This window comes from Myotis yumanensis, unplaced genomic scaffold, assembly GCF_028538775.1.
Source record: "Myotis yumanensis isolate MYYU_CA2020_CCGP unplaced genomic scaffold, mMyoYum1.0.hap1 SCAF_13, whole genome shotgun sequence".
In the NCBI taxonomy this organism is placed as follows: domain Eukaryota; kingdom Metazoa; phylum Chordata; class Mammalia; order Chiroptera; family Vespertilionidae; genus Myotis; species Myotis yumanensis.
Window position 1 is genome coordinate 16,437,880 of NW_027223764.1, and position 21,882 is coordinate 16,459,761.

General features: G+C 52.9%; 1 protein-coding gene across 1 annotated transcript in view; it reads right to left on the minus strand.

Moving 5' to 3' along the window:
- Positions 1-21,882, minus strand: part of NEURL1 (neuralized E3 ubiquitin protein ligase 1) — a 71,557-nt gene that overhangs the window by 12,196 nt on the left and 37,479 nt on the right. Inside the window, 2 exon segments of the mRNA XM_070432356.1 lie at positions 9,452-9,773; positions 10,210-10,451. Of these exon segments, the coding sequence (XP_070288457.1) occupies positions 9,452-9,773; positions 10,210-10,451 (564 nt within the window).

Genomic DNA, 21,882 nt, shown 5'->3' on the forward strand with positions numbered 1-21,882 from the left:
TGTTCCTGCTACACAGACAAAGCTCGGAGATGTTACATGATAGTCACCAAGTGGCAGATCCAGGATTCAAGCAACTTCCAACTGTCCAACTTCCAATGACAGTCTTTGCTTCAGGCCCTCCTTTTTATCGAACCCCTTCTGTGGGAGTCCCCAAATTTGGGCTAGTGCCACTGTAGGCGACATCATGAGCCAATCCTTCCCTGGGAGCCTTTTCTCTGAGCCTCCCTCTGGGAGGAACTGTGCTACCTCTAGGAACTGAGTAAGGATGGCTGGGATGCACAGTGTGAGAGCAGAGCTTGGGGGACTAGACTGGTATGGCCAGCAGAGGCCCGAATCCAGCTCTAGCTAACCCTCAAGACGTCCCTAAAGCCTCCCTGTTTGTGTCCTCTCCTACCCAGCCCTGGCCCCTTCCAGGAACAGTGTTGTTTGGGTCCATGCAAGGAGAGGGTGCTGGGCCCTTCCCCAATCCCCTGTCTCTCTGGAGAAGCCTCTTGGGGCCTGGCTGGTTGGGATTTCCCAGCATCATGCTTGGCAAGGAGAAGGGAGCCAACCGGAAAATGAGATTATTCCAGGGAATTGACTCTGTGGCAGCAATGGTGCAGAGAGGCTGGGGGGCTGTGGAGAGCAGAGGCGAGGGGGGCCCAGGCAGGAGGGGGAGGCACCAGAGACAAAGTGGAAACCTGGGAAGGCTGTGGACTCCAGGGAACAGGCCCTGCTCCCCCACCCCCTCCGGGATTCCAGGCAGTGGCCTTGAGGACTCCGGAGAGGTGGAGACAGGGAGGGGAAGGAACAGGGGCAGCAGGGTGAGGAAAAAACAAGTGGCTCAGAGATGCCCAGCCAGGTCTACAGGAACAAGGCTGTCACGGGGCCCACATGCATGTGCACCCCCACACTTCTCTTCCCACCCCACACACACTCAGGACAATCAGTCAGAGCCCGTGGAGCTGGGAAGACCCTCAAAACAGATTTCTGAGTGGGACTGGATGTGCATTTTCCTGGTCTCTGCCCCTTCTATTTGAATATAGAGTCCTCTTCCACTTGAATATGCCCACTAGTGGGTATTCACTACCTCCCAGGCAACCTGCGCCATTGCTGAGCTACTCTGACTTTAAGAAAGTGTTTCCTTCCCTAACCGGTTTGGCTCAGTGGATAGAGTGTCAGCCTGCGGACTGAAGGGTCCCAGGTTCGATTCCAGTCAAGGGCATGTGCCTTGGTTGTGGGAGTGTGCAGGAGGCAGCTGATCAATGTTTCTCTCTCATTGATGTTTCTAACTCTCTATCCCTCTCCCCTCCTCTCTGTAAAAAATCAATAAAATATTTTTTTCCTTCTCTTAAACTGAAATATACCTCCTTGTATTTATATCCACTACCTCAGCCCCACACTGAAGACAGCTCTCCTCAGGGAATACTCAGACTCCCCACATACCTTCCCACCTGTTAGACAATGAACAGAACCAGATTTGGTTCTCCAGATGTGCCCTGACCAGCTCAAGGCACAGTGTGGCCATCACCTCCCTTGATATGTATACCATACTTCTAATGATGCAACCTAACCGTAGCCTAGGTTTTTTTAGTAACCAGTTTCCATATACTGGTAAGCAAGATGGGAGCATAATTAAGTGCAAGACTGTGACGTCATCAGCTTGGGTTCGAATCCTGGCTCTGCCATTTCCTAGCTGTATCACCTTGGACAAATAGCTTAACCTCTCTGGGCCCCTCTTCCTCAGCAGTAAAATCAACATTTACTGACTGGTACACATCTGTGTTCTAATACTCCCCTCAGAAGGGATGCTGTGAAGATGAGGTGCAATAAGATACATAGACATATAATCATCACCAGGTTCATATGAGCCACTGTTATTATCTTCTTACATGGACGTGGCTCAGAAGAAAGTGATGGGCTTTGGGGTGATTCAGGCATGCGTTTAAGTGTCCGATCTAGTCCTTGGCTGGTGGCCTGTGGGTAAGCAACCTTCTTCCAGCCTCAGATCACTCACACAGAGAACAGGGGTAAGGGTAATTGTCTTTTGATGTTGTTACAGGGATCAGAGGGCGAGTAGAAGCCCCTGGCACCTGGGTACCTGATAAATTCAGATATTAGTATTTGCTCAGGTTGAGTTTGCCAAACAAAGTCAGGCCCACCGGCACTCAGGCAATTAACTTTTTGGACTTAAATGCAGGACTTTATGGCAGTCACGAGGGGCAGCCAAGACATAATCACTGCATGACATCGCTGACAGAAGACCAGGAGGGAGAAGCTACAAGTGGAGATTAGAGAAGAGCAAGAAGGAGAAATCAGTGGGAGGTAGAGAGAGAGAAGAGACAGGAAAATGACTCCTTTGGCCTTGCTTGAAATATTGCAGGAGCTGAGAGATGCTGGGGAACAGCTAAAAACTGAATCCCCGGGGCGAGTGCCCAGCTCAACCATGTCTTCTCTCCCATCCCCTCCACCCCTTGGGGTCAGGAGCAGCTGCAGACCGCCAGCAAGCTCCAAAATAACAATCCCCTTGGTGTGTCCAGCTGCGCCAGGGCCCTGAAATAGATGAAACTTGAGATCCAGGAGCTGGTCAGAGCACCCTCCGAAGAAACAGCAAGGGTCAGCAAGGGTCACAGCCGGGTGAGCTGACATCAAGTCGGAGGTCAGGGAAAGGTCCCCGCTCCCAACGCCGGGGGAGAACACCCTGGGACCAACCTCAGCCCAAGGCTGAGCTCTGAGAGACAGCTTGGAAAAACCAGACAGGCAACCTATAACCCCAAGCAGTGGGATGGCCCCGCATTTGGAAGCAACACGTTATGTAATCGGTGCCTGGGACACATGGCTGCCCACTCTGGAGGTTTTATGGTGGGGGGAGGGGCGGCACAGGCCATGGGAGAAGCTGCTAAGCTGCCCCTCTCCTGTCCCCTTCTGCAGGAAGGCATTTGTTAGTCTTCAGCCTCTGCCTAATTGGTGCCTGCCGGTGGCTCTGCAGATCCCCGGAGCCGGGCGGAAACAACCAGGCCCTGCAAAAGGCAGGGAGGCCTGAGCCAGGGCGGCACTCAGGGCACCCACTCACTGACCCACTGTGTGCCCAACCCTGGGCAGGGGTTAAGGAGAAAGGGAGAAGCCAAAACCTGGGCCCTGGAGAGCCAGTAGCCCTTAGATCAGTGGTTCTCAACCTTCCTCATGCCGCGACCCTTTAATACAGTTCCTCATGTTGTGGTGACCCCCAACCATAAAATTATTTTCGTTGCTACTTCATAACTGTCATTTTGCTACTGTTATGAATCGTCATGTAAATATCTGATATGCGGGATGTATTTTCATTGTTACAAATTGAACATAATTAAAGCATAGTGATTAATCACAAAAACAATATGTAATTATATATGTGTGTTCCGATGGTCTTAGGCGACCCCTGTGAAAGGGTCATTCGACCCCCAAAGGGGTCGCAACCCACAGGTTGAGAACCGCTGCCTTAGATGGTTTGAAGCTTGGAGGCATGAAAACATTTGAATACAATTTCATTACAAAAATGCTTAGTGTCCCGGGTTAGACAGGACCTTAAAGAAAAAGGAGGAGGTCTATTTATCTCTGCCAAGTCCCCACCCAGCTTTGTTAGAATGCCCCCGGGGATAAGGAGCTCACCACCTCCCATCTCTGAACAACTGTGACTCTTAGGAAACCTCTCCTTGCGCGGATTCATATGTGTCCTTATATCCACTCCTTGGGCCCCTTTAGAAGAAAACAGAGGCTTCTCTTCTTTAGGGCCAATATCCCTTTGTAAGGTAATGCTTTCCGACTGAGGCTGAGGTCCCCTTCCTGTTTCAGAGTGAATCAGAGACAGCATCTTGGAAAAAAACAAGATTTGGCCTGGGCCCTGAAGAACAAGAGGGTGTTAGATTGACAGGCAGAAGGGGAAAGTGCATTTGCAAACACCTGGAGAACCGTCTGAGCAAGACCAGTGAGGGGAGAGGAAGGGAGGGGAGAAGGGCCAGGCGGAGGGCACTCGGGCCAGCTCCCACCCAGAGACCCACCAGGCCTCCCACAGGTTGCCAGCCAGTGCAGGGCCTGGGCGCTACTGCAGGGGGCCTGGAGGCCGGGGCGGGGGGGGGGGGGGGGGGGGGGGGGGGGGGGCGGTGGCGGGGCGCAGGCCAGGGGCTCCTTTGAAGCAGGGCCTGCCATCAGCCCCAGTCTTGTTTGTTTAGATTCTCACATCCGGAGTTCTGGATAATCTTTAACCACGGGTCAGCCTGCAGCCTCCAAGCCGGCTAGCGGGCATCTGCCCGCCCCTGTGTGGAAGGCGCTGCCAGCCCATTTACTGTCTCCATAAACATCCTTCTGCCGGTCTCCATCTGGCACGGGGCCTGGAAGGGGCCGGGAAGGAGCCGGGAGGGCGGTGCATGACTCGGATGGGTGAGGGGTTCTCCACCCCTCAGGGGGTTACCCCAAACCCACACCCGCCTCCACCCTCTCCATATAAACCCAACAACAGGAAAGCTAGCAACACACACTTTCTGAGGCTCATGGAGGGCAGGGCAGACTGTGCCAGAGTCACAGACTCTTCGATTTATAGAATCTTCAAGCCACAGAATCTTAGACATATAGATTGCCAGAACCATCTGGTCTGGTGATTCTCAAACTTTTTTTAGGCAGCGGAATCCTTTTGCCCAATGGAACCAAAAGCTCTGGTTGAAGTCTAAGAGGTGCCCTTCTTCCCTATTTGCAAAATGAACACAATAATAACTTTCTTTATAATATATACAAAGAGGATTCATGCTGTCTTCTTAAAGAGCACAGTGCATGATGGGGACTTGGACCTACATGCGCTTCAAACAGTCAGGAGGAAGGAGGAGGTCAGGGAAGTCTCCCTGGTGGAGGGGAGGGTTTGGGGTTGGCCCTGATATAACTGGCAGAATTTGAGGTGAGCAGAAAGAAAGTGCCTGGAAGAGTCTCTAAAGCAGAAGGAATAGCAAGCTCATTTCTGAATCGAGAAGGGTTGAGAACTGTCAAAGAGGGAGAAATCGCGATCAGCATCCTCCGCTTTCCTCCCATCCCAAGATCTTGGCTCGGGCTCCTTAAACTAATATTTGCCTCTCAGCCCCTGGCAGCCACGGCTGAAGGTAAATATTGGTTTAGCCTGGGAAGCAGAAGCCCCAGATGGCAGTGTGGTCCTCAGCCAACTGGGGACAGCTCACACTCTTTGAGCCGCTAAGCTTTTGGGGGGCCTGACCCAGGGCCCATCTCTGGAGAGGCCCAGGTCTCTCCCTGTCACCCCAGGGACTGGCCCTCAGAAAGCTTATCCTGGGCGTCTCTGTACTCTCTCTCCTCAGTAGGCAGGTGGGACCGTTTAGCAAGACCCGGAAACCTGGGCAGACGTTGGAAAGAAGCAGAACGCCGCGCGGCCTTGGGAGCCCCCACCCAACGCCTGGGCTCGGCCACCGCCATTTTGATGTGGCAATAAATCTCACATTGACCTTGTGCCCAGATCAGCCTGGGAGATCGGAATCCCAGGCCCCGCCTGGCTTCTAACTGGCTGGGAGCGTTTGGGCAGGCCCCTTCCCATCTCTGGGCCACATTTCCTCTCACTGAAAAACTTGATAGCACAGAAGCTGCTGAAAACTTTCTACTTTCATGGACACCCCCCCCCCCACCTGTGCACACCCCTTCTCCGCTTTACCCCCTCCCCTGAAGGAACTGCTCCCTGAATGACTGCTAATTCCCTGTGCCTATGCACACCCCTCCTGTCTGGCCTAAATTACTGCTCCTCAACCAGTCCATTCTTTTCACCTCTTTTGGTTCCTGACTTGAAACTCATCTCCTACAGGAAGTCCTTCTGGATTGCTCCCCAGTCGCACCCCTCCAACCCCACCCCAGTTTTACTCTTCAGCCACACTTAATTACAGAATTGGATTTAGGACACCTCAGAACAGTTATATGGCGTGCCCCCCAATGTAAACACTCTTCAAGGAGCGGGGTTTCCAACTTGTGTCCCCCCCACTCCTGCACAGTGCCCTGGCTGCGGTGGTCACAGAGGGGTGCTCGGGAGGATCTGAGAGCAGATCTTGGCTCACCAGCTTTCTGCCAAGAAATATGGCTGCTCTTCCTGAGCCAACATTTCTGACAGGAGCAGGGAGAGTTTGAAAAGCTGGGATAGGAGCTTATCTCTCCAAGTATTAATCACCCCATAAAAGTTGTATTTATTTAGTTGTTGGCAGGCCCTTCTTCCTGGAGGTAGGAAGCTGTTATTCTTGGAGATACCAGCCAGGCTTGGGCCAGGGCGCCCCAAGGGAAGAGGGTGATCTGCATAACGGGAGCCCAGAAGGCCCGTGGAGCCCTGTTATAGTTAGGGCTGGGGAGGTGGGGATGGGACACCTGCCCAGAGGTGTCAATCAGGGAAGAGACAACAGCCCTGCCTCCACTCTGTCAGGGGAGATGGCCAATCTGCCCATGGCCTGACTTTCAAACCTACTATGTGCCAGGTACCCCAGGGTGTCTCTGGTCTGAGGAGCAGACACTGGCCAGGTGGGGTTTGAAGGGTTTTTGCCAGAGATTCCGGAAAAAGGCAGGAGGGGAAGGGGCCGGCTTAGCAGGAAATCTCTAAAGATAAGACACTGGTTTGGGGGACAATCACCTCAGGAAAGACAGGCCCTGAGGGGAACCATCTTGGCAAATGGAAGGGATCCTATGACCACACCACTTAGCGATGTACTGTGTTCTCTTAGATTATGCCCTGATGGTGTCTGGAGTCTTCGCTTTGTCTTGCCTGATTTCCAGTGAGTCTGGGGCTGTGAGCATCCTCAGAGCCACCAATAGGAGGGAGGGAGGCTCAGGAGGACACAAGGGCAGGGAAGTGGCAGCAAGAAGAGAGGGGGACATGGGAAGTAGGGGGAGGGGGGAGAGGAGAGGGAGGAAAACTGACCCTGGGACTACATAGGGCAGCGGCAGCGGGCATCCCCAGAGGGCAGGGGCTAAAGGAGGCACAGAGCAGCACGGACACCACTGAAGAATTCTTGGATGGATCTCTTTTTTAAAAAAAACCCATTTAGGAAGAACAAAATGAAGAGATATTTTTAATCTGATAATTGAATTTAGGGGCCGTAATCAGTGTTTGAAAATGCCCAGGGATTATGGTGATTTACAGCTGGGGCCTCAGCCTTATCGGGTGTACAGAGAGGAGCCTGCCGGGAAATCCAAATGAAACTGAAAATGCTGCATGAAAACCCATTTATAGTCAAAGAGGGGGAATGGGGCTGGGCCCGGTCGGATGTCTGGGCTCTGCCCCAGGGTGGGGCCCTTCAGATTACTCTCCAGGCCCCTCCCTCAGCCCCTGAGGTTTGGAAGCCCCATCTCACCTGGCATGTTCCTACTCCCCTCACTCTCCCCCCCGCCCCCCCGCCCCCGGCCCCCACCTTCCTGGAACTCAAAAACCCAGCCTAAGCCTTCTCTTCCAAGAAGGCTTCCTGGACTTCATCCTCTCTCACTGACCTCAGCCTCCTCTGACTACCTGCCTCCCTTCATGCTTAAACCCACTGGAGGGTAAAGGGAAAGGCACTGCTTTTGGCATCAGAACACCCAGTTCAAGTCCCAGCTCTGCCACATCCCTACACAGGCAAACCAGGTCTCCCCTGGGCCTCACTTCACTCCCAGTCAAATGAGGATAAAAACCACCCCCTCCAAGCCAGCTGCTAAGAGGTTAAATGAGATAACTGGAGGGGAACCATCTTGGCAAATGGAAGGGATCCTATGACCACACCACTTAGCGATGTACTGTGTTCTCTTAGATTATGCCCTGATGGTGTCTGGAGTCTTCGCTTTGTCTCGCCTGATTTCCAGTGAGTCTGGGGCTCTGAGCACGCTGGGTCTACCTCAGCATGCACCACACCCTTACCTCCATCTAACAAGCCATCCTTCCATTCCAGTCCTCTCCCCTACCCACCCTGTAAATACTCCCCAGCATTCTCCACCCATCCGGCACAAGATTCCTCTTTGGAGGGGAAGCTGGGTGCTTGAAACATGGATTCCTCCCTCAGAGCCCTCCCCGTCTTGTTTGGGAACAGACATATGGATGGACACAGGCTCAGCCAATGCCTCAGCACTTAGAGAAGTGCAGGTGCCAAGCGGTGGGACACAAGGAACGGAGAAGAGAATCCCCCCGAGAGGCTTCAGGGAGGAGGTGGCTTACGAGCTGGGCCTTGAGGCCCGAATGGCATTTTGATCTTTGGGGACCGTGAAGAAGGGCATTCTTTGCTTATGGAAAAGCCAGAATGTTGTTCCCTCTTCCTTTCCCCTTCTTTCCCCCGACAAAACTGTGGCTTCCTCAAAACCTGGGACACTCTTCTGTCTCCCACCACGTGGCCAGGCCCTGGGCTAAGGCATAGCCTTCCCAACCACTCTGCACATGAGAAGACTGAGGCTCACACAGAAGTGTCCAGGATAGAGCGCAAACGCGAGCTCTGGGACCCCAGTGCCTTGAAGCGTGGGGCCCTAAGGATACCACCGCGGCAGGAGGGTGTTCATTAAGTATTGCCCAAGATGAGTGGAGGTGATGACAGTCACTGATGCCGACTGTGTCAGTGGCTTCACATCACAGCTCTCTGAGCCTTCAAAAGAACCCTGAAACAGTTATTACTACCCCCACTTTGGGGATGAGAAAACGGAGGTCTCAAAGCACTAGCTATACCAAAAGGGTGAGGCCAGGGTCCAACCTGGGTGTGTCTGACTCTAGCCTGTCTGTCGCTGGCAGGTGGGAGCCCGGCAGGCTCAGGGTTTCACAGAAGGAAGGGAAGGCAGATTAGCCTCGGGCAGCCAGGCTGCTGTCCGCCTCACTTGCTGAGGCCGTCCCTCCATCCGTCCGTGTGAATGCAGAAACACTTTTATTGAGCTGAAAACCAGAAAGTTCCCAAACTATTCATTAAAAAAAAAAAAAAACAGCCTCCTTGTTTTTGGAACTCAACAAACAGAAAGGCTTCTGATGATGGCTTGTTTCTCTGTTTTTACATTCACAGTCTTCCCCCACTACCTGTCTTTTCTACTTAAATAAAGGTGTTTTGAAAACAGCAGCTTCACTGCTTCCAGGCTCTGAAGTCAGGAAGGAAAAAAAAGACAAAAAGTTTTTCAACCACCATGACATTTGCTCTGCAGGGATGGAGATGGAAGAGCGGTGTTGGCTGAGCACTGACTTGGTACCTAGGACTGTGCTGGGCACTTTACTCACAGCCTCTTGACCTGAATTCAATCTTCCCACCAACCCATTTTACAGATGAGACTGCTGAAGCTCACGAGGCTCCTTCTGGAGAGGGGATGCGTGGGCTGATTTGTACCCAGGGTCTATGGGTGCAAGTATAGCGAGGCAAGAGGGATCCTGGACCAGGCCGGGGTGGGGGGAGCAGCCAGAAGAGTCTTAGCTCCCCTTCAAATCACAGCTCCTGGAGGTGTGCCCTGCACCTAAGGGGCCAAAGAGAGCGGCACTCACCAAGCAGCTGGACACCCCGCGTGAGGCCATAGACGTCCACCAGGGCCCAGAGTGGGTCTGCCGTGCGGACCCCATTGAAGAAGAGCATGGCAGCCGAGTCGTTGATGCGGTAAAACACACGGCCCTTCTTGTCCACCCAGAAGGCGATGATGTTGCCCTCGTTGGCAAATTCCTCGGGCAGCGCCTTGGCCCAGAAGCCGCTCTGGGAGACCAGGTCCGGGCAGGCGTACTTGGGCAGCGAGTCAGGGTGGATGCGGGAGGGGTCCTTGCTCGTGAAGCCCAGGCGCAGCGCCCCACTCCAGCAGCACTGCTTCTTGGTGATCTGGACGGCAGGGGGGTGGCCTCAGACAGCCCGCAGCCCAGCCCAGCCCAGCCCAGCCCAGCCTCTCCCCGACTTCAGCGAGCCCACGGGGAAGGGAGTTGCCCCTCCCTGCAGACCACCCCCATGGAGAGTCGCCCTGCCCAGCTTGCCCACCATTTGGGCTCCTTTCCCTCCCCAGGAGCTAGTGGCCCCCATGGCCACTCCCCCTGCTCCCCTTCCTTCTTTGCCATGCGGGGAAGGTTGAGAAAGGAGTACGGACGAGGGAACAGAAAGAGGAGGGACGAGGAAGAGCAACAGAGGGAGCAGAGAGGAAAGAGAAGGTACAGGGTGTAGTAATGGCCATAAGAGAAGGCAGTGATGGGGCGGGGGGAACGGTGAGAAAAAGCTCAGAGGCCCAGGGGGAAGCAGTGACAGAGAGCGGGGAGGGAAGCCCCACCTTTAGCCTGACTTGCTCGTAGATGAGGACCGGGCGGTTACTGAAGGTGATGGCGTTGCAGAAGCTGGCCTGCCTCTTGACCGCCTTGTGGCTGAGGTCCATGAGGATCTGGGAGCCCTTGGTGTGTGGGTGGAAAAGCAGCGGCGTGGCCAGGAGCACCCCGCCGGGCAGCACCGGCGGGCAGTGCTTCTGCTTGTGGTGGCATCGGTGAGAGGTGACAGGGAAGGGACCCCCGATGGAGTCTGCAAATAAAACAAAAGCCACCATGTCAGAGAACTTGGCAATCCAAGAGCTGGACTAGGGTCCCCTAGGGAAGGCAGATGGGGAGGAAGTCACCCACTGCCCAGTATTTCCACCATCAGGGCAATCCACCACCACTGCCACTATTTGCCACCATCCTTCTCCTGCTCCCATCTACTGCTATGTCCCACTTCACCATATACCACCATTTATTACCCACCATCATCTACCCTCATCCTTCACCCATCACCTCCCACCACCATCATCTACCCTCATCCTTCACCCATCACCTCCCACCACCACCATCATGACCAACAAGAACTACCATCTACTGTTTCTCCCTAGTATTTCCCACCATCTATCTTCTACCATCAACCTTTGTGGCAAATCAGCATTTACTACCAACATCCACCACCATACACTGTCACTCACTACCACCAACATTTATTTTTCCCAACATATATTCACTATGTATCTGCTGAACACCGAGCCCCGTCCGAGGCACTGGAGATATAGGCATGAAACACCTAAGGAGCCAACGGCCCAGGAAGGGAGATAAGACCTGGACAGAAATCACAATCCAAATGGTAGACAGTGCTAAGTGCCAAAAGGACACACAGGCAGGTCACTCTCAGAGAGACATCCTGGAGGAAAGGAAGAGGGGAGGAGGAGGAGAAGGCAATGGAGCTGGACGACAAGGCTGTAGTGAACAGGTGACCATGGGGCTGCCACTGGAGACCAGGAAGGTGGGCGGGGCAAGCGTTGCAGCCCCAGGACCATACCCATCTCTTTCTTCTTTTTGGGACCACTTCCCTCCACCCCAGGCTGCCTTCCTCCACCCGAGGCTGCTTCCTTCTTCACCTAGGCTTCCTAAAGGAACTCAGATCTGCCTCAAGAACCCCTGGCCAGGGAGGTACAGCTCTTTCTTCTACAGACAGCTCCACCACAGCTCAAAGTGGGATCGAGTATGGGACAGGACTTGGTCCACAAAAGGTGCTTTACAACCATGTGAGGTGCTTTATAAACATGTGAGGTGCTTTATAAACAGGAGACAAGGCAGAGAGGAAAGAACACAGGACAAGGTGTCAGATGACTGATCTGTCATTACTGGTCACGTGACCATGGGAAGTCACTTCCTCTCTCTGGCACAATGGGTGGCCTCTACCCTGTGGCTCTAAGACATGTATCAGCAGCACTGACATTATGAATGCACAGTCTTGGGGGTGGGAGGGTGTTCATTTCTTCCCCAAGATCTGTGCACCACCCATCAGGAAGGGCAGCCCCCTCCCACCCCATCATCTTGAGGAGAGACATGGAGGAGGGGGAGATGGAGGCGGGGAAGTAGACAGCCACAAAACAGGACAGAGGCCTGGGAAGTTTTGGTCCCTCCGAGGCAGGCATTTAAAAATGCAGAAAGCACTCACTCACTTGTGGATTATAATGAACCACATAAATCGATGAATAAAAACAGATGTAGAGACAAAAAAGCATCGATCAGATGCTCAAAACTCAGAGGGAAGGAGGGGGGGGGAGGGGGAGAGATCAACCAAAGGACTTGTATGCATGCATATAAGCATAAGCGATGGATGTGGACAACAGGGGGTGAGGGTGAGGGCAGGATTGGGGGGGATGAGGGGACATTGCGGGGATAAGGACACATTTGTAATATCTTAATCAATAAAGGGGAAAAAATAAAATAAGCAAAGTGAACAAAGTATTTTTGCTATCTCTTGTGTGAGAAGAAGAAAATAAGGAAACAAATACATAATGGAAAACATACAAGAAACTGATAACTCGATTGCTTTGGGAAAATCAGCTGGGCGGCTAGATGATAATGGTGAAGAAATCATTTTCTTGGTTTACCCATTTGCCTTTTGGAATTTTGAAATCTTTTGAACTTGTTTATTCATAAGCAAATAAATAAAGCTTAAATATAAAACCCTTAAAAAAATGCAGAAAGCTCGGTCAGCATCAGGCCTGCCCAGAAAGCCTGCCTCTCCCTAAAGGGGAGGAGGGGTTTCCAGGAAGGAGAGGAAGGCAGGGAGGGAAGAGAGCAGCAGGGAGGGCTCCCAGACTGCACTCCAGGCCGTGTTTGCATCCCTTTGCATTTTTGCATCCTCCTTCCCAGAAGGCCCAGACACCAGTGCCCACTGTCCTGGGCCAACTGGGCACCCTATGAGTCAGCAGCCTCCAGGCCTCCCTGGTAGCAGCTTCCTGAAGGCCAAGCCCATGAGGTGAGGGTGGCACAAGGAGCTGCCTTGCTTCTACCAAGGAGACAAGACTAGCATTGTCCAACAGTGCGCAAGGACTTTGAAAGCCACCAAGCGGTGAGGGCTGGCATTGCTCGGAGGAGACCCGGACAGTCTGGGAAGGCTACCTGGAAGAGGCTAAGTGGCCCCTGGGGAGATCATTCCAGGGAAGGGGTCAGTTGGGGTGAAGGGCAAAGGGAGGGTGGCACTGGCTGTAGGTGCCCTGCCTGGGCATATACCAGCCTCAGGCACAACTTGACTCTTTTTTTAAATGTTTTTATTGACTTTTAGAGAGAGAGGAAAGGAGAGGAAGATAGAGAAACATCAATGAGAGAGAAACATCAACATTGACCAGCTGCATCCTGCACAATCCCCGCTGGGAACTGAACCCCAAACCTAGGCATGTGCCCTGACTGGGAATCGAACTGGCGACCTCCTGGAGCATAGGTCAACTCTCAACCACTGAGCCACACCAGCTGGGCCAGCTTGACTCTTGATTTTAAAAAATACCTCTGGTAAAAGGTAACATTACGCATTGTTTGGGGACATATACATATACAGAAACAAAAGCATAAAGGAAAAAAATGCCTGCTGAGTGAATGGATAGCAAATTGTGGCACATCTATACAATGGAATACTGCTCGGCAGCAAAAATGGAATGAACTATGGACAGCAACGTGGATAAATTTCAAAATAATTATGCTGAATAAAATAAGCCAGTTTCAAAAAAATGTGTATGTAACCCATGGAGCAACCGCAGGCCCTCAGATCCCTTCAAAATGCTTCCTCTTCTTCCCACTCATCCCAGTTGGGGTCCTGGGGCCCTCAATAAAGGCATAGAAATCACTGGTGCTGAGCAAATATAGTGGAGACACCCAAGGTCCAGAGACCCAGGCTCTGGAAGGATCATTCCCAGGCCTCCCTTCCACAGGGAGAATGTGGGGTGGGCCAGAGCCCAGCCTCCCTGGCTGACAGCAGAACAGGTGGGGAAGGGGACAGGGGAGCCCTGGTCCCTGGAGGCACAATGTGCACCCAGAACTGTGGTCTCAAATGCACACTCAGGAGTGCACACACACGCCTGTGAGCACATGAGGGCATGAAGGTAATCCAGACCCTAGAAGACAGAGAAGGGAGAGAAACTTATCTTTTCCCTTATCCCTTAGACCAGAAATCTCACCTTTCCATATGTACTGTGCACACATGGCTGGACTCATGTACACACAGACATACAGAACACTGCACATAAAACACACATCTATCACACATGGACCTGCCTCCAAACCCATCTAGTAATAATGGCAGCAATTTCTCTTTGAACAAGAGTCAACACCACCATGTGTAGAAACGTAAGTGCTGCCCTGCTTACCTCCAGGGGGCACTATTCTCATGGATTACAACAGGAATGGTGCCCTCACAGATGTGCAACATGGCAGCCCTGACCAGGGAATCACCACCTCCCCGCCCCCTGTTTCTGTTCTCTCCCCCTCTCTCCACCTCAGCTGGCATTATGATCTGGAGGGAGGAAGGAGATAAAGCAAAATGAGAATTAACCTTGAGAACAGCTCGATGCCAAGGACCAGCTAGGGGCAGGGCTCCTTTCCTATACCATCCAAATAGCGGCCTCCCTGCACTGAGACATACACCAGGACCCCTTAAGGTCCCTATTCTATGGGTGAGTGAGCTGCGATTCAGACTGGTTGACCAAGTTGTTTGAGGTCACAGAGCAATTAAGTGGAAGAGCTGAGACTTGCACTCTGGTCTTCCAATGCCACGGCCAGAGTCCTCTACCACACTCAGCATCTAGTGCTAGTGCTCATTTTCCCAAGGCCAAGGTGGCAGGCAGAGAGGGGAAAGTACTGGCCAGTCCCAGCAGAGGGAGCAGCCTGGGCCTGTGTGCTAGGCAACTGCTCTCCTGGGGGCCCCTGGTCCTGGGTGGAGCCCCAGTGTTACCATCTGGCTCCCAGCCAGCCCCACCTTAGTGACAGGTTTACAAGCTTCTAGGGATCCACAGTGGGGGTACCCCCCACAGGCGAGGCTGCTGCTGACACAATGGAAACTCCCCCCCCCCAGCCCCCCCCCCCCCACACACACACAACACACACACAGCCCATTCCTCCTGGGCATTTATGAGCTGCCAGACACAAGCCTGGCCAGCCCTCCAGGTGACCTTCAACCAGCTCCAGACCTCATTCCTGCCTCTCAGTAGGGACCCAGGGGAGATGCCCACACACAGGGTAGCCTCCAGAGTGACCTCCCCACTGCCCTCGCCAAGCTCTGCCCCAGAACCATCCCCGCAGAACCCCGGATGCGGATGCGCAGGCCAGGCTGAGCTGAGTTGCCAAGGAGAGACAGGGAGGGAGCAATAGGAATGGCTATGACCGAACTCTATGTGGCTTAACAGGCAACTCTTCATCCGCCCCAATGCCACTCGGACACAGGTCCTCAGAAGAGAAGTTACCATGGTCACCCAGCCAAAGTAAAGAGCCCAGATTGGAACCTGAACCTGCTGCCTGCAAACCCAGAAGCTCTGTCACTAACTGTGAGACCTCCGAGAGCCTCACTTTTCTCATCTGTAAAAGGGGGCCACAGCAGACCTTCCTCGTGGGATTTTTGTGAAGATTAAATGAGATGATGTATGTAAAAGGAACCCCAGTACGTGGCTGCTATAATAATAATAGTTACATATAATAATAGTTATTAATTACAATTACTATATAATAATTATTATTGCTGTTGACATTAATCTGTGCTCTCCCACCTCCACACCTTTGCTCAAGCCGTTCCCCTATCCCACGTATCTTTTCCCTGCCCCACCTCTCCAAATCCCACCCATCTTTCAAGCCCCGCTGAATCCCCCTGCGTTCAGGATCCCCTTGTTCTGAACCCATGGCCCCGAATTCCGGTGCTGGCATGACCATCTGCATCCCTTATGAGAGAGGCTTGCCTCACCCTCTGGACAGTGGGGCGGAGCAACCCTGGCCATGCCACAGACTTGCTGTGTGACTTTGGGCAACTCACTTTACCTCTCTGGACCTGATGTCTTTCTCTGGAAAACGGGGTCATCAGAGCTGCCCTGCCCACTTCTCCAAGTTGTTGTGAGGACCCAGTGAGTTCACAGATGCAAGAGAATTTTACAAACTTTAACACCTGATGCCAACATCAGGTCTTATTATTTTTTTTCATATAAAAGCAACAACCCCCACCAGAGGAAATGACCAGCTCACTTCTGTCCAGGCACTTCTGTTTCATCTTATCCCAAATGTCCTCATCCCAGACTGGCAGGGTGGTCCTGACTGGGACTAGCTTATGTGGAAAGACTTTGGGAGACAGTTGAAGGGTGGGGGAGCAGGTGGGGCGAGGCCGTGGGAAAGAGAAAGGATTGTAAACTGGGCAGATCTGAACTTCTCTGGGTTCCTTCAAGGGGCCCACTTCCCTCACCTGTTTCTTGCCTGTAGGTTTGGCCCACACCCTCTTCTCTGCTGGAACTTTTCCTTCCTCCTCCTCATCCATATATTCTCTCTCTCATCCTTCAGGCCTTGACAGTAAGCTCCACTCCCTCCCAGAAGTCTCTCCAACCCCAGGCTAGGTTAGGGACCCTGCTATGGACCTCCAGGGACTCCACACACCCCTAACAAAGCATCCAGCACCCCAGCAACCTTTCTCAACTCTGACTCCTCCACAGAACTGAGCCCAAATGTTCCGAGGCATCCCCTGTATGCAATGCACGGACTTGTCTTCTCCAGCCCAGAACGTGCCACCCTGGGGACAGCTGAGAAAGAGCCACTCAGATCACCTTCAGTGCAGCTTTCTGGCTAGAAAAGCCTTCGGGGTCATTTGTGTGTCTCCCTAGCGCAGTGGTTCTCAACCTGTGGGTCACGACCCCTTTGGGGGTCGAACGACCCTTTCACAGGGGTCGCCTAAGACCATCCTGCATATCAGATATTTACATTATGATTCATAACAGTAGCTACATTACAGTTATGAAGTAGCAACGAAAATAATTTTATGGTTGGGTCACAACATGAGGAACTGTATTTAAAGGGCCAGAAGGTTGAGAACCACTGCCCTAGCGGACTGTGAGCCTCCTGAGGACAGAGGCCATTGTCTTTTTATTTTTATTTTTTTTGCGAATCCTCTCCCAAGGATATTTGCCCATTGATTTTTAGAGAGAGTGGGAGGGAAGGGGACCGACACAGAGAGAGAAAATAGATGTGAGAGAGACACATTGACTGGTTGCCTCCCACACGTACCCTACTACATGGCCTTGACTGGAATTGAACCCGTGACCCTTCAGTCTGCAGGCTGATGCTCTATCCACTGAGCAAACCAGCTAAGGTGAAACCATTGTCCTTCCCCCTGCTGTTTCCCCAGTGCCTAGCTCAAAGCACACTCACAGCAGGCGCTCAATGAAAGCTATTGAGTGAATTGCCACTGCCCAATTCTTCAATCTACTGATCAACTGACAGATGTCCAAGGAGCACCCACTTTGTACCTCTCCCTTTCTGGTGTCCTGTGGAGAAATTAAAGAAAAAGAGGACTACGGGACAGCTTCCTTCGCTGCCTAGCACCAAGACCCCCACTCCACATGCCTGCCGACAGCCCTGCCTGCTCAGGAACCTTCAATAGCTCCCCCACTTGCCTGTGGGAAAAAGGGGAAAAGGAAGGCTACGAGGGTTGATTTTTTTTCTTGCACATCAGATGCTGTACCAGATGCCTGTCATGTACAACCTTGCCTCACCCGCCCAGGCCCTGAAAGGCAGGTATCTCTGGGAAGCAGCCTCGAAGACAGCCCCAATGAGTCCCACATTCACCACCTGGCAGTCATGCCCTTCCTGTTGTAATCCCCTTCCCTGAGTGTGAAGTGGATCCAGCAACCAGCTTCTAACAAACTGAATACAGCTGAAGTCATGGGCATCACTCCTAAGCCGGGGTTATAAAATGCCTTCGGTCTCCATCTTGGTTACTCTCTCTTGCCTCTCCAGGGTTGCTCCCCCTGGGGAAACGAGTTGCTACGTAGTAAGGTAGGCCTGAGAAGAAGCCCGCATGGGGAAGAACCGAGGACTGCCAGTAGCTACATGAGTAAGCTTGGATATGGATGCCCTCCAGGCAAGCCTTCAGATGAGATCACAGCCCAGGCCAACAATGTGACTGCAACCTGACAAGACAGGAAGATGCAGGCACCTATCTAAACTGTGTCAGATTCCTGACTTTAGGAGATATGAGATCATTAAATGTTATTTTAAGCCACTAACTTTTGGGGTGATTTGTTATGCAGTAATAGATATATTATGCAGCAATACAGCATCCATTAGTCACATTTTATAGATAAGAAAACAGGCTCCGACATTGGACTGAGCACTGTAAAGTCCTGGGTTCGATTCTGGTCATGGGCACATGCTTGGGTTGCAGGCTCGATCCCCAGTAGGGGGTGTGCAGGAGGCGCTGATCAATGATACTCTCTCATCATTGATGTTTCTATCTCTCCCTCTCCTTTCCTCTCTGAAATCAATAAAAAAGTATTTTTAAAAAGAAAAGAAAGAAAACAGGCTCTGAAAGATAATAACCTGCCCAGGGTCACACAGCTAGACAGTGGTGGGTTGGCTCTGAACTCATGTCTGTATCACTGCAAGGTGTCCTTCCTGGGCCCCTGCTAGCTGGCCAGCATGTTCAATGCCCTCCCCGCTCCATGACCACTGCACCCTAGTCAGTTGCTGCATGACCTCTGAGCCTCCATGCCTATACCTCTGTTGCTTAGGGGCAGGGGCCAAACACCTCATCCTCTCTCCCAGATGCCCGGCTATGTCTACAGCAGGTCCTGCTGTTCCCTGGAAAACTAAATAAATTCATGACGACAAGGTGGGTGGCAGGGAGTGGGCAGGATCATTACCCTCATAGCCAAGTTAATCTCCACACTGAGCCTCCTGCTCTCACTCACTCTGCAACATCCCAGTCTCTGACATTTCCAGCAGCCAGATGTGCATACAGATGTGCTCCCAATACCCTAGTTGCTAGGAGGGAACCAACCCTCCTACTCCTCCCACTCTCCCATCCACCCCAAGATTCCAGAAGGGGATTCTAGTTGAGATCTATTTCGGGTTCAGCTCCTTGTCCCAGTCTTCCCAGATCCTCCCCAAAGCCCCCAGGCCAGCCTGAGAGAATGAGAGGGAGCACATCTCAGTCACATAAATCCACACACCACACAGACATCTTCCTTCGTTCCCCTTACACAAATCCACACTCGCTCATGTGTACACACATGCATACACACAGTCAATGTGTGCCCAATGGCAGACACAAGCACCTTCTTTCCTGGGGACCGCCCCCCCCAGGGAGGCAGAAGATGTGATCTTGGTCCTTGGAGGCAGCCAGGTGTGTGTGGTGTCCACACTCGCAAGCACACACAAGCTTGGAGAAGCCTCCGTGGAAACTCACAAGAGCACATCCATTTACTGAATGAGTGGTTACGTGTACAGCCCCTATGCGTATTAGCTCACTTAATCCTTTCTATAAGCCTTTGGGGGAAACCTTATCATCCCCAATTTGGGTCAAAGTCACATGGCCAGTAAGAGAGGAATGGGATTCCAACTTTCACCAAGAACACCAACTCACGTTCCTCTTCCTCTCCAACCTTGTCTGGTCTCAGGTCTCATCTTCTGAAGTGTGCCTGATGGCTCCATCTCATCTGCCTCCCCCGGCCACCCGCAGCCCCCACTGCCATGTGGTCCAGAGCCCAGGGCCTGTACCCCACACTCTGCCCCCTGACACACTGACCAAGCAGCTGCTGGTGCCCACTGTGTGCCAGACACTGGCTGGGCTAAGATAATACAGAGATGGCCCAGCCGGCGTGGCTCAGTGGTTGAGCGTCAACCTTTGAACCAGGAGGTCACAATTCAATTCCTGGTCAGGGCACATGCCCGGGTTGCACACTCAATCCCCGGTGTGGGGCGTGCAGGAGGCAGCCGATCAGCGACTCTCATCATTGATGTTTCTCTCTCTCCCCCTCTCTATTCCTCTCTGAAATAAATAAAAAATATATTTAAATAAAAAGATAATACAGAGATGGATCAGCCTGACCCCTGCCTTCCTGGAGCCCATAAGCACAAGTGGGGTGTGGTGCGCGTGTGTACATATGGTCACAGACACACCTGCCGGGCTCGCCCTGGCCCTTAAGCCTCCAGAGCTGCTGCCAGGAGACAGGCGGCTCCGTCCGTGCTAATCCCATGTCTCATAAATCCATCTGAGGCCCTCTCCCCTGCTGCCTCTTTGAGAATCAAGGAACCAAGGAGAAGTGGGGAGTCAGCTGCAGAAGGGACAAGGCCTGGCTTCCCCTCTGAGTTGCCAGCCATTTCCTTCTAGGTCACAGCAGCTGCCTCTGTGACAGGCTAGTGTGGGAACCAATCGCCCAGGTCCCTGCACCCCCACATCTAGAGCCTGTTAGTCCAGAGACCAACCTGAGGGTGACATGTATGTCTGGGTACATTTGTGGGTGTCATCCACTCATCACACCAACCCCTCAGCAATGGGTCACTTCTTTACCCTGGGGGGAGTGTTGAAGTGGGGACAGGAGGAAGGGGGGGCGGGGAAGGAGAGGAGAGGAGCGGGGAGGTGCAGCTGCCTCCCTCTGTGCTCTTCCTACCTCAGCCCATCCTGCCCTCAAGACGGGGGAGCAGCTCTGGAAATCTGCCCAGTGAAAGGGATCAAGCATGTAAGTGCCAAAACCATTTTCCAAATGGGAATTAATTTCTCCCATGGGGCCCCTGCCAGGCTGGTCCCAGAGGAGCTGACTGCTCACCAGTAGCCACACACACACACACACACACTCACAAGACTCATGCAGAAATACTGACATCTACAGAATAAGGACATATCACAGGCACACAGTCCCACAAATGTGGCTGCTCACACATGGAAACGCAGACACGACAACACTCTATACCGAAATATTATACAGATAAATACACATCACGTGGGTACACACATACAGAGGCCTGACACACAGATACATAATCTGCAGCCACTAGAAACACAGACCGCCAAGACACGTCCACAACCTCCCACACATGAACAGGATGGGGTCCCTTCCCCCTCACCTCTCACTGTAACCCCCCAATCCAAAATCTTCAGCTTGAAGCAAACCCAACCCCCCGAGGTTCCCATAAACACAATCAGAAACTATATCGCCATGTCCTCAGCAGGCGGGCTGCAGGCCGAGAGCACCCCAGGAAGGAACAAACCCCCTGCACCTCCCACTTTCCCCAACTCACCTCCCAGAAGGAAGGAAGCAAAACCAGAGCCGCTGGGATGGCCCGCGCACAGGTATGGGTACACGCGGACGTGGGTGAGGACACGTGAGGACATGCATGCAGGGGTCTTGCTAAGGGGTAGTGTGGGTACAGGCAAACACCCCCCCTGCACAACCCTACTGCTGTCTCCTACTCATGTTGATGGCAGGCTGAGGCAGGGGCCAGTGCCAGCTTATCAGGGACCCACCTAAGGACAGTGGTCCTGGCAAGGGGGTGGAGACCAAAGCAGATGGGACGTTTGATTAGCGCTCGCCAAGGGCCACCCAGCCTGGCTGACCGACTCCTAGAGTTCTCAGCACACCCAAGCTCTCCTCCTGTCCCCAGGCGGAGAGGAAGGGACGTGACCCTGGCCTCAGAATGCTTTCCTAAGCCCTTTAGGGTTTCCGCATGTTAAGTCCTTACATCGTGTCATGTAGTCCTCACAGGACTCCTATGAGGAGGGTACCATCAGCCTCACTGACAGATGAGAAAACTGAGGCTCAGAAAAACACTTGCCTTCACTGTGCCATGGCTATCTACTCCAATGCGAGAGCGCCTGACGGCCATATGCAGTCTGGGGGAGGAAGAAGGGTGAGAGAGATCTTGGGGTCCTCACTCCCCTCTGAAGCCTGTGCTCCAAGGCAGCTGGAGGACGGTGTGCTGTGTCCTAATCCACTCCGAGGGCCTCTCTGTCCTTCCAGGCCACGGGCTTGCCCAAGTCTGACTTCAGTGGAAAATGCCAGTCTGCCTCAGACCTTCTGCCAACAGGCCACGCTGGGCCAGTGGGCGCTGAGAGGCACCCCCACCCCACAGACAGGCAGGGCCAGGCCCAGGTCAGCCCAGTCCGAGGCTCAGGCCAGGGCCCCGGCCACAGGCTTTGGCCCTGGCTGGCTCCGGATTAT